Raw genomic sequence first — 12,804 nt, 5'->3', positions numbered from 1 at the left:
TGTGAAACTCCTTCCCCAAATCAGACCACCTTCCCACTTTCCCCACTTTCAAGTCTCCCAGAAACTGTCCTCTTTGACCGCATTTCAAATCCTCCTTCCCATTATCTAGCACCAGTGCTACAACAGTTTTTCAATTTACAACGAAATCTGGGTGCTAGAGAGAAAACATGTATTCTTCGATACCATTGATAATTTCTCTTTTTGCTCAATACAAAAATTGATGAGACGTATATGGCGATCTGCGGGCTTCACAAGTTTGAAAGATGTAAGTACAAAGAAGAAGAGGAATAGAAAAAGTGAACAAAAGAGATGGGCATGAGAAAAGGAAGACAAAAAGGGGGAGAGCTGTAGCCACATAGATTTGGAGTGTGAGTGGCAAAGGGAAACCGTGGAACAGTGGTTAGCACTGCTAGGGACCCAGGATCAATTGTGGCCTCAGGTCACGATGTGGAGTTTGCACTTTTTCCTCGAGTCGGCATGGGTTCCTCTCAGGTGCTTGGTTTCCTCCCACAGTCCAAAAATGTGTGGGTTAGGTTGATTGGCCATGCTAAATTTCCCCTTCCTGTCAGGAGAATTAGTAGGGTAAATGTATGGGATGGGATTGTTGCCGATGCAGGCTTGATTTACCGAACGGCCTCCTTCTGCAACATAGGGATTTTATGATCTTAAGAAAACCAGTGATTATTTTAAATATGTTCATTTGCTGATTTGAAAATAACAGAGGTAACATGTTAAATATTTGATGTTGTGGTGACAGCAAACACTGAATTTAATTAATATGATTGTGTACCTGAAACTTTTAAAACAGCCACAGAACCTAGAGATTCAGCCGTGGCTCGGTATGAGAATTCCCACCTTTGAACCACAGCACAAACAGAGAATTGAGGCAAGCACACTAGAAAAAGAACGATAAGGTACATGAAGAGCACTGCTGAGATGCCAGAGAGCAGAAAGGGAAATGGGCAAAAGTTCAGATAATTTGCATTCTTCAATTGTAGGCCCTTATATACTGTTAATAAAGTGAAGAGATAGCAAAAAAAAATCTTTTTGACTGTTCCCAAAGGAAGATTGGCACTTAATAACTTAAAAAGAATTCTATTTATTTCATTCAAGCTGCACATCAGGGATTTGCATTATTTTGTTAAAAGGAATGCTTTTTTTAAATCAATAGTTCACTATTTAAGCAGGAGCTGCAGAGATTCAGCATACTGAATTGTGCCCCTAACTCAGTGACAGATTTTCAAACTAATTGCAAAACAAACATACAAATTGGAATGTAGAAGGCTGAAAGATAGCTGAACTGTGGCTAATATGTTTCTTTGTCTATGTCACAGGGATGAGACTCCCGGTATGTTGTTCTGTCAAGTTTTGTTGGAATTTTCTGAAATAACTTGTCACTGTGTTGACAAATAGCATCGCTAAAAGAACAATATCAGCAATAGATTGTTTCCTCACACACAGGGCTAAGGAACAAATGAGAAGTTACAGTTATATTTTGACAGCAATAATATTGCCTCGAAAGTTCTCATTCCAATTGTAAATCTTATTTTTTCATCATCTTTTTAGCCTTCCTCCACACAAAGTAATGACTTTTTCTTCATTTGTGGTTCTATGGGTACTCATAACCCTTCAGTACCTTGGCCAAGTGGCCGTCCTTCATTTATGGCATCAATGGTTAGCAAGCTATTCAACTTTGGAGGGAATCAAAATTGTACTTTGTATCCTCACCTGATCATACATATGCTGGAGAGGTGTTGATGCCAATTCCATTGGCCCTGCTATTCTGTACTGGACAAATTAACAGGCCACAGTCAGCATCAAAGAACATGCAACTCCTGGTTTGCTGTCCTCAACAGGGAGGTTTTATTCAGAGTTGTGCTCAGTGTAAGGCTCCATTCAAGGCTGAAACTAAACACCTAGAACATGGCTAATGATGTTGCCAGTGCTCACATGACTTGCATCTTATAGGGACAATGTTCCAACATAACGTACACCAACTATAATATATTACATCTTTGTCATCCAGGCACTGATGAGAATAGAATCTAGAAATTTTAAATTCTCAAACTTGCTTTTAACTCCCTCCAAGGCCTCGTCCCTCCTTTTCTATGTAATCTCCTCCAGCCCTACGTACCTGTTGAGAATTGAGTGCCCCTCAAATTCAGGCCTCTTAAACATCTTTGATTCCACCATTGATGCCTCTACCTCAGTAGCCTAGGCTCTAGGGTCTGGAGTTTCTTCCCTCCAGTTGTCTGCCTCTCTGCTGCTTCAAAATACTGTTCAAAACCGACTTCTTTGGTCATCACTCCTAATGCCTCTTTATTTGGTTCATTGTCCAAATTACACTCCTGTGAAATGCCTGGGCCATTTTATCTTATTAAAGGTGTGACAAATACATGTTGGTGTTGTAGTTGCAAAAACAGAAAATGCTGGAAAATCTCAGCAGGTAGAAAAGTATCTGGAGAGAGAGCCAACTTTTCAAGTCTGAATGACCCTTCCTCAGTGCTCAATTGGAAGGAAGTTGCAAGGAACACTGGTAGGGTGTTTCACTGGTCAAGGATTGTTGTTGTATGCCTTGCTCATCAAGAAAGTGCTTTGAAGTAGTTAAGTAATTGCTAACTGCAAAGTTCAGGGGAAACTAACAACCCATTGAAAAAGAGATATCTGAAACCTAATTGACAAACAAATGGTGCAGACTTTACATTTCACTCTTTTGTGGAATTCTCTAGTAATGAATTTTTCAATGAAACTTCACTAATCCACCATCATCATAGCAAGGGTTGCATTTGTTTCCCTTATTAAGAAACTAGCCTCAATTCTGCATATCTTTGTTCTTTCATTTGTATAGACACCATGTTATATAGGTGGCCTGTATCTGCTATGGGTCATTGCAGAAGAATAGATATGCAATTAAATTGCTCTCTGTATATCATCTCTAGTCTCCACTGAACTTCAGCACAGTAGTGAAATATAACTGAACTATCTGTAATTTTGGGAGGACCAACTTAATGCACTGCATCTCTACATCAAAGAGCTTTAAGAGAAGAGTTATCGATTAAGATTGAGCCAAGTCTTTATCTTACATGCCACCCACTTGTTTCTGGAATGTGCCCGTCGTTATTAAATAGCCATGTTCAAAAACTGCCAATGTGGAAACAGGCTAACAAAATACCATGTTTCCTCAGATGTCAGGCTGGGATTTGATTTAAGGCTGAGCCTGGGGATACACTTCAGCTGCTTGTCATAGGGAGTCGTTGGCTAAATACATTTATTTTAAATAATAAGAACATTAGGAACAGGATTAGATCAATGAGTCTCTTGAGTCTTCTTCACCATCCAATTAGATTGTGGCTGATATGTATGTTAACTACATTAGCCACCTTAACACCTATCCTTGTATAATAAATCTTCATCTGAAAAGCTATAATGACTCCCAGCAATAGCAGACATTTGAGAGATGTTAGATGATTCTGCTCTCGAACAGCTTAGCTCTAATGTTAAGATTATGCCTCTTGTTCTATATTCCCCCACCTCAGAATGTAATTTATCCCAATTAGGTGAATGTTTGATAAACACCTTGATTAGATAATTCCTTTAACCCTGTGAACCCCAGTATCATTTTGGTGAATCTCCACTACAACTCCTTCAAGGTCTCTATATCTTTCCTAAAGTGCAGAATCTAGAACTGAATGCTGTAAAACAGCTGAAGTCTGGCCACGGCTTTGTACAAAATAAATAACTGTATTAATTTTGCTGGGAGAAAATTTACTGTGGATGCAATAAGTGTTTGTGTGAGAACCTCAGATATAATTTCTGCCTTTTTATGTCTGAGGTGAGCTGTATTGTTGGTACTCTGAACAAATGTTTTGATGAGGGAGGTGAATGTTCTATTGCTAAGTTTGTGGATCATACAGAAATAGGTAGGAAGGCAAGTGGTGAGGATGACACAGAGGTCCTGATTTTTTCGGCATGGCAGCCGGAGGCTTGTAAGATCATGCCAAGGCCAACAGGGAATGCTGTTCTGCGAGCCCCACTCACCGTGTCAGTAAAATCAGGGCCTGAGAGTCCACAGAGAGATATAGACAGGTTAAATGAGTGGAATTTTTCTCTTTTCCCTTCCACTCTCTTCTGTCACCTTCACTGTCTCTCTTTCTCTCTTTTCTCTGTTCGCTAGTTTATAGGCTGTGCTGTTTCGGTGCTCAGTTGGTTCTCCAGCAGCATTCCTCTGCTTTTTTGTTTTTATATTATTACCGTCACTACTGGTGCAATTAGACAGGACTTGGGCAGGGTGGGTGCCGGGGGTACCAGGGGTTTGTCCCCTGGCCACGGGGAGCCCTGTACCGTGTTGCATTGGAATGTACATGGGAGCACTGTGTGGATCTGTATCTATTTGTTTGCTATGTAAAATATATGAAAATTTTCAATAAGCACATCAACAAAAAAAGAGTGGGCAAAATCTTGTCACAATCTTGCCCCAATATAATAAATGGAAAGTTATGCACTTTGATGGGAAGAATAAAGGAGCTGAATATTATTTAAATGGAGAAAGCTGCAGCTCAGAGGGATTTGGGGTCCTTGCATAAAATACTAAAAGCTAGCATGCAAGTTCAACATGGGACAGCATGATGGCACAGTGGTTAGCACTGCTACCTTTCAGCTCCAGGGACCTGGGTTCGATTCCCAGCTTGGGTCACTGTCTGTGCAGAGTTTACATGTTCTCCCCATGTCTGCATGGGTTTCCTCCAGTTCTCTGGTTTCCTCCCACATTCCAATTTGTGCGGGTTAGGTTGAACATAAGAACATAAGAAATTATGTTCAACCTAACCCGCACAAATTGGAAGATCGGCCATGCTAAATTGCCTCTTAATGTCCCAGGATGCGTCCATTAGAGGAATTAGTGAGGTAAATATGTGGGGTGAAGGGGAATAGGGTCTGGGTGGGATTGTTGTCGGTGCAGACTCGATGAGCCAAATGGCCTCCTTCTGCATTATAGGGTTTCTCTGATTCTGTGAAGTTATAAGGAAGGCAAATGGAACGTTGGCCTTTATTTCAAAGGGAATGGAGTATGAAAAGTGTGCAAGTCTTGTTAAAACTGTGCAAGGCACTAGTTAGACCACAAATGAAATACTGTGAACAGTTTTGGTTCCCTTATCTAAGGAAAGATATACTGGCATTAGAGGCAGTGCAGAGAGGCATCATTAAGTTTGATCCAAATATAGATGATTTTCTTATGAGGCGAGGTTAAGTGGGTTGGGCCTGGAACAGTTGAAGTTTAGAAGAATGAAAGGCAACCTTATTAAGATATATAAGATTCTCAGGGGGCTTGACAGGATAGATGCTGAGAGGTTGTTTGCCGTTGTGGGAGAGCCTAGGACCAGAGGGCATAATTCCATTTAAGACAGAGAACTAAGAATCAAAGGTAACAAAGAAAAGTGCAGCACAGGAACAGGCCCTTCAGCATTCCAATCCTGTGCCAATCATGATGCTCTAACTAAACTGACGAAAACCTTCTGCCCTAACTCGGTCCCTCTCTTCCCTCCCTATTTATCTGCCCATTCAGATGCCTCTTCAACGTTGCTAATGTGCCTGCTTCTACCACCACCACTGGCAGCACGTTCCAGGCACCCACCACTCTCAGCGCGGAAAACCTTCCCCACATATCTCCTTTAAACTTTCCCCCTCGCCACCTTGAACCTGTGCCCCCTTGTAATTGACACTCTTACCCTTGGAAAATCCTCTGACTATTCACCCTATCTATGCTTCTCATAATTTTGTAGACCTCTATATGGTCTCCCCTCAGCGTCCATCTTTCCAGTGAAAGCAATCCTAGTTCATCCAACCTTTCCTCATAGCCAACACCCTCAAGACCAGACAACATCCTGGTGAACTTTCTTTTTACACTCTCTCCAAAGCTTCCACATTCTGCTGGTAGTGAGGTGACCAGAATTGCATGCAATACTCAAAAGGCAGCTTAACCAAGGCTTTATATAGCTGCAGCATGATTTCCCAACTGTTGCATTCAGTGCCCTGGCTGATGAAGGTAAGCATGCCATGTGACTTTTTAATCACCTTGGCCATCTGTGTTGCTCGTTTTAGTTGTTGTTGTTGTTCGTCCATCGTCATCAATGAGGACCTCGACACCATTAGGCATTTTGAGACTGGTTGCGGTATGTCCGAAGATGACTGATCAGGCCAATTCGGGCACAGAATGTCCTGGCACATATTGGACAGACTTGTATAGACACTGTAGTTGTTGCGCTGGTGGCTCTGGACTTGCGCAGCTCACGCTTAAGTTGTGTTTCAGCAATACGCCTTGCTTCGTGAGCTTGACAGCCTTTGCGGATGAGACAGTGCCAGGTAGGGCGGTTTTGTGCCAGCGTTTCCCAGGTGGTCATGTCAATGTCAAGCGACTTCAGGGAGGCCTTGAGTGTGTCTTTGAAATGTTTCTTCTGTCCTCCATGCGAGTGTCTTCCAGCAGAGAGTTCCCCAGAGACCTCGCAAAAGCCTTCGACGCTGCCCGTTTTAGGGAATTGTGGACCTGCACACCCAGATCCCTCTATATATTATGAAACAAGAAGGAATTTCTTCTCTCGGAGAGCAGTGAATCTGTGGAATTCCTTAGTGCAGAAGACTGTAGAGGCTGATTGTTAAGTATGGTCGAGGCTGAGATAGACATTTTTAATCAGTAAAGGGGAATCAAGAGTTATGGGGATAAGGCGGGAAAGTGGAGTAGAGAATTATCATGTCAGATCAATCATGATCTCATAGAATGGCGGAACAGATTCGATGGATCAGATAGCTTACTTGTGCTCCTGTGTCTTATGGTCTTCTGTATAATAAATAAATCTCCTATTTTGCATCTAATTAGTGTAGTATAATACATTGCAACTGAGGTAAAGTTATTAGTTAGGTCTTTAAATATAGGTATTTAATATTCTCCTTTTGGTAGGACACATAATGTTGAGAGTAGAGGCACACCACTGAGATTAGAACTGGGAAAAAGAAGCTAATACTCCTGCTCCTTATTACTATCCAGTTACCTTTGCTGAAGAGAGGGTGTGTGACTATCAGAAGACCAATATTAGAGGTGCCCAAAGTAATTTGAGGACAAATTGGTGCAATCCGAAGCCCTTGGATTCTGTATCTACACTGGGAACAAGGTTCATCATAACTCTGCTTATTTTAACAGTCCAGTGAAATGCTAATACACTGAATATGTTTTTTTCCTTTCATTTTCTAACTGCATGCTCCTCCATCAGTTTTCACTGCTGGGAGAATCCAGAACATGGGAACATGACCTTAAGGTTAAAACTAGGTCATTTAGGAGTGAGACCAAGAAACACTTTTTCACGCAAAGGGTAGTAAGTAGTAGAGGGTAGGATGGGTATGTAGAACCAATCCTGCTGTGACTACTGGGTCAACTGAAACTTGCAAGACTGAGATTGAAGCATTCATCTTGTGCTGTTGGGGACAGACTGGTGTAGACCAAGAAAGTTACAAGACAGGAATGTTTGCACACTTATATTGCCTTTTGCAGCACTAAAAGCATCTTTCTCGCCCTTGATCCCAAGTTTGAATCACAGATGAAAAAGCACTTTTTTACTCAATTACCTCCATTTTACTGTGGCAGTGAGCGATTTGTAGCAGGCTACCCCTGTACTCCAAATAGAACTACCCTCACATTATAGAAAAGTTTCAGTCATTTCTCCCCATTGTCTCCATTCTGCATGCCAAGTTGGACAGTTGTGGTGTCGCCTAGCCCTCCCGCGCAAGGTCGAATAGGGTGCAAATCCTCATGGCTTGCAGGTGAAGAATGGCTACTTGAACAACAGGAAGAACAATCAGTGATTAAGGGATCAGACATTGGAATGAGTAAAAACCTCGCAACAGGAGAGTAAAGGGAATCTGCACCAACATCTAAATCATTTATAAATTCCTTAGATTCTGAGAAGCTGCAACTTAGAAAAGAAGTGAAGCCACACCTCTGCCAATGTTTGTTTCATGTTCCCCCAGGTATCGGGTATTGTGTTCTTTTCATGGGAGACTGCTGAGAAACTCCTGGCTACACATGTCACCCCTCCTCTGGACTCTTGCACCTACATGGGTTTGGATTCGGGAACTCGTCCCGTTCAGGTACTGCTAAAGTCATAGGAGCCCAGTGAGTAATTTTTCAACATAGGAGCTGCCAATCATCTGAGGGCAATGGGTAATAAATTCTGACATTGTCAATGTTACCCATATCCTACAAACAGCTAATTGACAAGAGCGTCTTTCAGTCATATCTGGCAGAGTTGACTCTCCTGTCAGGCTAGAGTACACTAGGTGAACTCAACTTGTATCCAACCGAGAAACCAACTTGTATCTCATCTGAAAGATGGCACTTTCAATAGTGCAGCACTTCCTCACTGCTGAACCGGAATGTCAGCCTAGATTGTAGGCTTGCATCTCTGAAGTGGAGCTTGGTCCCACAGCCTCTGACTCAGAAGTGCAAGTGCCATGAGAGTTAGCAATGCTTGGCACAGTGTTGTGGGGTCCAGACTCAATTGAAGAATTGGCAATATGACAGAGGGTGACTAGGAGGCTTGTATGCCAACATGACTCTGTGCCTTCAGGAGAGGAAATGTCAGACACATCAGGTTTTTGTTGCAAGTACTTATGAATTGTATCTCTGTTGTTTGTTATACATTCTTTCCTTCCAACAGCTGTCCATTTTCTTTGACATCTTGCTGTGCATGGCACGCCACACTCGTGAAGATGTCTTTGTGAACAAAGCAAGTAGAGTTCTGCAGAGCAGTGACATTACTAAGCCCACTGGAGCTGATGGCAGTGACATGGCCATCATGAGGAGTGCCAGAGCTGTGCTGTGGCAGGAACTCCGAGGAATTCCCATTACTGTGGGTGAGTGAAAACTGTGCTCATGCCTTCCGTGTTTGAATTTGTCTGTATAATTGCTCCACTACAGCTTGACTTTTCAGGTATTGTTTCTTCACAGCTACATACATAATTACAAAAATATCTGTATGGTTCAGTTCCACTCTGGGCCTTTCCTACTCTGTATAGTTAAGCTCCAGTCTGAGCCTGTCCAAGTCTATATGGTTCAGCTCCATTCTGGGCCTCACCTAACCTGTGGTTCAGCTCCAGCCTGAGCCTGTTCTTGTCTCTGTGGTTCAACTGTGCTCTGGGGCTGTCCTCGTGTGTGTGGTTACACTCTATTCTGGGCTTGTCTTTGTCTATATGATTCAGCTCTACATTTACTGAAGTCTGTGGATGGAACTTGAACTCATTGCCTTCTGATTCAAGAGACAAGGGTGCAACCAACTGAGCCAAAGTTGATGTGGTAATGTTTGTTGTACTTTGCAGCCTACATAGCTGATGGTTGCTATGACTACATGACCTTGTCGGCAGATGATCACATACGGAACCTGACGCAGAGGGGAAGCGTGTCGAGCTGTTTCGTGGCCCGTCACATTGTTCATTCTGAGCTGACTGTACGTAATGCCCACTCTATACTACAGAACTTGATAACCACTTTTTTTAATTCAATCGTGGGACATGGGCATTGCTGGCTGGCCAGCATTTATTGCTGATCCCTAGTTGCCCTTGAGAAGGTGGTGGTGAGTTGCCTTGAATTGCTGCAGTCCACTTGCTGTGGGTTGACATACAATGCCGTTAGGGAGGGAATTCCAGGATTTTGACCCAATGACTGCAGGGGAACAGCAATATCCTCCCCTTGGAGAGGGTGCAGAGGAGGTTTACCAGGATGTTGCCTGGTATGGAGGAGAGGTCCTATGAGGAGAGACTGAGGGATTTGGGGTTGTTTTAGCTAGAAAGAAGGCGGCTAAGAGGGGATCTTATTGAAACATATAAGATGATTAGAGGTTTAGATAGGGTGGATAGTGATAGCCTTTTTCCTCGGATGGAGAAAGCTAGCATGAGGGGGCATGGCTTTAAATTAAGGGGGGGTAGTTAGGACGGATGTCAGGGGTAGGTTCTTTACCCAGAGGGTGGTGAGGGATTGGAATGCCCTGCCTGCTGCAGTTGTAAATGCGCCTAGTTTGGGGGCGTTTAAGAGATCCGTGGATAGGTTTATGGACGAAAAGGGATTGGTTTAGGTTAGTGGGTCATTGTTTTTTAACTGGTCGGTGCAACATCGTGGGCCGAAGGGCCTGTTCTGCGCTGTAATGTTCTATGTTCTATGTTCTTCCCATTCACCCTCTGACAACCGCACAGATTTCTTCCAATAGGGTAAATAGTCCAAATTCATAACCCAATTATCCCTCTCCCCCACCACAGCTCAGTGAGTATCTGTCCATAGTATGGTACTCGGCTATAGGAAGAGGAGTAAGCCTTTCAGTTAAATTATGGCTGATGTAAATCAGTTCCATTTACTCTTTCCTCCCCTGTTTTGATCTACATTCCTTATACGCTAAACCAACACTAATCTGTTTATCGCGATTATGAAAATTTGAATTGACCCAACATCCAGAGTCTATTCGGGAAGAGTGTTTCATCGTTCCATTTCCTTTTGTGCAAAAACATTTTTTTTATTTCATTCTCTGATGGTCTGGCGAAAATTATTTTTCTTTGGTCTGAATTCCCCCAGTGTAAATTGTTTCTTTGTTCCTACGGTCAGTTCTCCGTCATCATTTTAAACACCTCCATTGGATCACACACCAATCTTCTAAATTTAAGGGAATACAAACTGATTTTTTTATAATCTGACCTCTAATCCCAGGGCCATTCTGGTGAATCGATTCCCTCTAAGGTTAACGTATCTGTTTCTATTATGAAACTGTGGTGCTACAATTCAATGCAGAACACCTGATACGGTCAGACCTATACAAATCTATACAAGGATCTATACAAATAAAGCATCATTTTCACTCCCTTTGAATTCCTTTGACACAATATTCCACCACGTTTTTGATTACTTGTTATACCTATGTATTAACCTTTATCCATGTAACCCCCTTAATAACTTTATTCTTCTACAGCTCCTAGTCTCTCAGCATTAATAAAATACATTAAATAGATGCTGAACAGTTATGTCAGTAATTTTCTAGTTTCTCTCTTGCTTTCTTCTTCAAGAATGGAGTAGTATTTAGGACTGAATTTTGGCTGCCAAGATGGATAGCGCAAGTTGGGAAATTTCCCGACTTGCCCCACCACAGCCATAGTTGACAGTGCCCAGAATTGTGAGGTTTTATTGTCCTGGGGCAGGGTGGGATGAGGGATGCAGTTGGACCCACCAATCCCAGAAGCAGGGTCGAAGGCCTACCTAGCTTCTCTGCAACTTGGTCCTCTAGCCTTCACCTTCCACCTATCCCTCACACTTTCCATGCTAACTCCAATCCAGCTCATGCACTTTACCCACACTTCATGGCTCTTTATAACCCAGTTCTAATGCAATGCTAACTCCTACTGTATCCACCATGGGCAAACCTCAGTAGCCATGTGGAGATGAAAAGAAACCAACTTCTAAAAATCAAGTACCCCTCTCATTATACAGACTTGATCATAAAAAAAACTTATATTCATGAAAGCATCAAAAATCTCAATTGTTTAATCCCTCACCTCTGTTCATACCCCTAGTTATTTAACGCTATCAATCAAACTGTGAACTCCGAACCCACTGCTGCCACAGTTGTAGTTTTTGAAACTCAGCCAAGCGTTCACAACGATTAGCCTTGGGGAAATGTCACCACATATTGAAGCTTCTAAAACTGAAGGTCAGCACAATGGTGCTGCAACAAGACATTTTCCTGATACTTGCCTGGAAGTGAAATCAAATTGTACTGTAGTCGTAGTTTTAAGAAAACTTGATAAAGGAGTAAGTACTGTTTATTGATAATTACCAGAGCATAAAAGTATGAGTGCTATTTACATTATTGTGAGTGTTTTATAAGTTTTAAGTTTAGGTTTTTTAAAGTTTTATTTATTATTGTCACAAGTAGGCTTACGTTAACACTGCAATGAAGTTACTGTGAAAATCCCTCATTGCCACACTACAGCGCCTGTTGGAGTGTGGGAAGAAACCAGAGCTCCCAGAGGAAACCCACAAGACACAGAGAGAACGTACAGACTCCGCACAAGTAGTGACCCAAGTGGGGAATCGAACCCAGGTTCCTGGCACTGTCAGGCAGCAGTGCTAGCCACTGTGCTGCCCTGATGATTCATCGAATTGTTAAAGCACAAATGGAGGCCAGTTAGCCTGCTGTAAGAGCAACCCAGCTAATCCCACTCCTCTGCCCTTTCTCCATAACCCTGCAAATTTTTCCCTTTAGCATGCTTACCTTTTTCAAAGCCACAACTGAATCATCCATCACCACACTGTAAGGCACTGTATTCCAGATCCTAACTCAGTGAAGTTCTATTCCGTCTCCTCTTTGATTGATGTAAAATCAGTTGGATATCTCTTCGCTTTTAATTTTTTATTATTATACAGCTGACTTGTCAATCAAAGTACTCCAGCTTCACCACTGACAGCTGCATCCAGTATCTTTAGTTTAAAGAGCACAGGATTTAAAAAAGGCTTCAGCTCAAGATAGTTATACAAACCTTATCCACCCTGCAAAAGCTCTTAAATCTCCTCCATCAATTTGTGGCTCACGTGTTGCAGGTTAAGACCCTTACAACAGCCAAAATAGGATATGTTTGAACTCAGTACCTATATTCAAATGTCCATTCTGTTTTTGGGTTACCTTCATAGAATCCCTACACTGCAGTAGAAGGCCATTTGGCCCATCAAGTCTGCACTGACCTCAATCCCACCAGGCCCTATTCCCGTAACCCCACATATTTATT

At 42.3% G+C, this 12,804-nt stretch overlaps 1 protein-coding gene across 4 annotated transcripts in view; it reads left to right on the top strand.

Annotated features, from left to right (window-relative positions):
- The window catches only part of fcsk (fucose kinase), a 376,885-nt gene that overhangs the window by 304,447 nt on the left and 59,634 nt on the right, over positions 1 to 12,804 (top strand). For all 4 annotated transcript variants that reach the window (XM_080187245.1, XM_080187243.1, XM_080187244.1 and 1 more), the window contains 3 exons: positions 8,014 to 8,133; positions 8,703 to 8,898; positions 9,361 to 9,488. In XM_080187245.1, coding sequence (XP_080043371.1) covers positions 8,014 to 8,133; positions 8,703 to 8,898; positions 9,361 to 9,488 — 444 coding nt within the window. The remainder of the gene's footprint in view (positions 1 to 8,013; positions 8,134 to 8,702; positions 8,899 to 9,360; positions 9,489 to 12,804) is intronic.

The sequence above is a fragment of the Carcharhinus amblyrhynchos genome, chromosome 4, assembly GCF_965287045.1.
Source record: "Carcharhinus amblyrhynchos chromosome 4, sCarAmb.v2.hapA, whole genome shotgun sequence".
Taxonomy (NCBI): Eukaryota; Metazoa; Chordata; class Chondrichthyes; order Carcharhiniformes; family Carcharhinidae; genus Carcharhinus; species Carcharhinus amblyrhynchos.
This window is presented reverse-complemented; position numbering and strand designations above follow the sequence as displayed.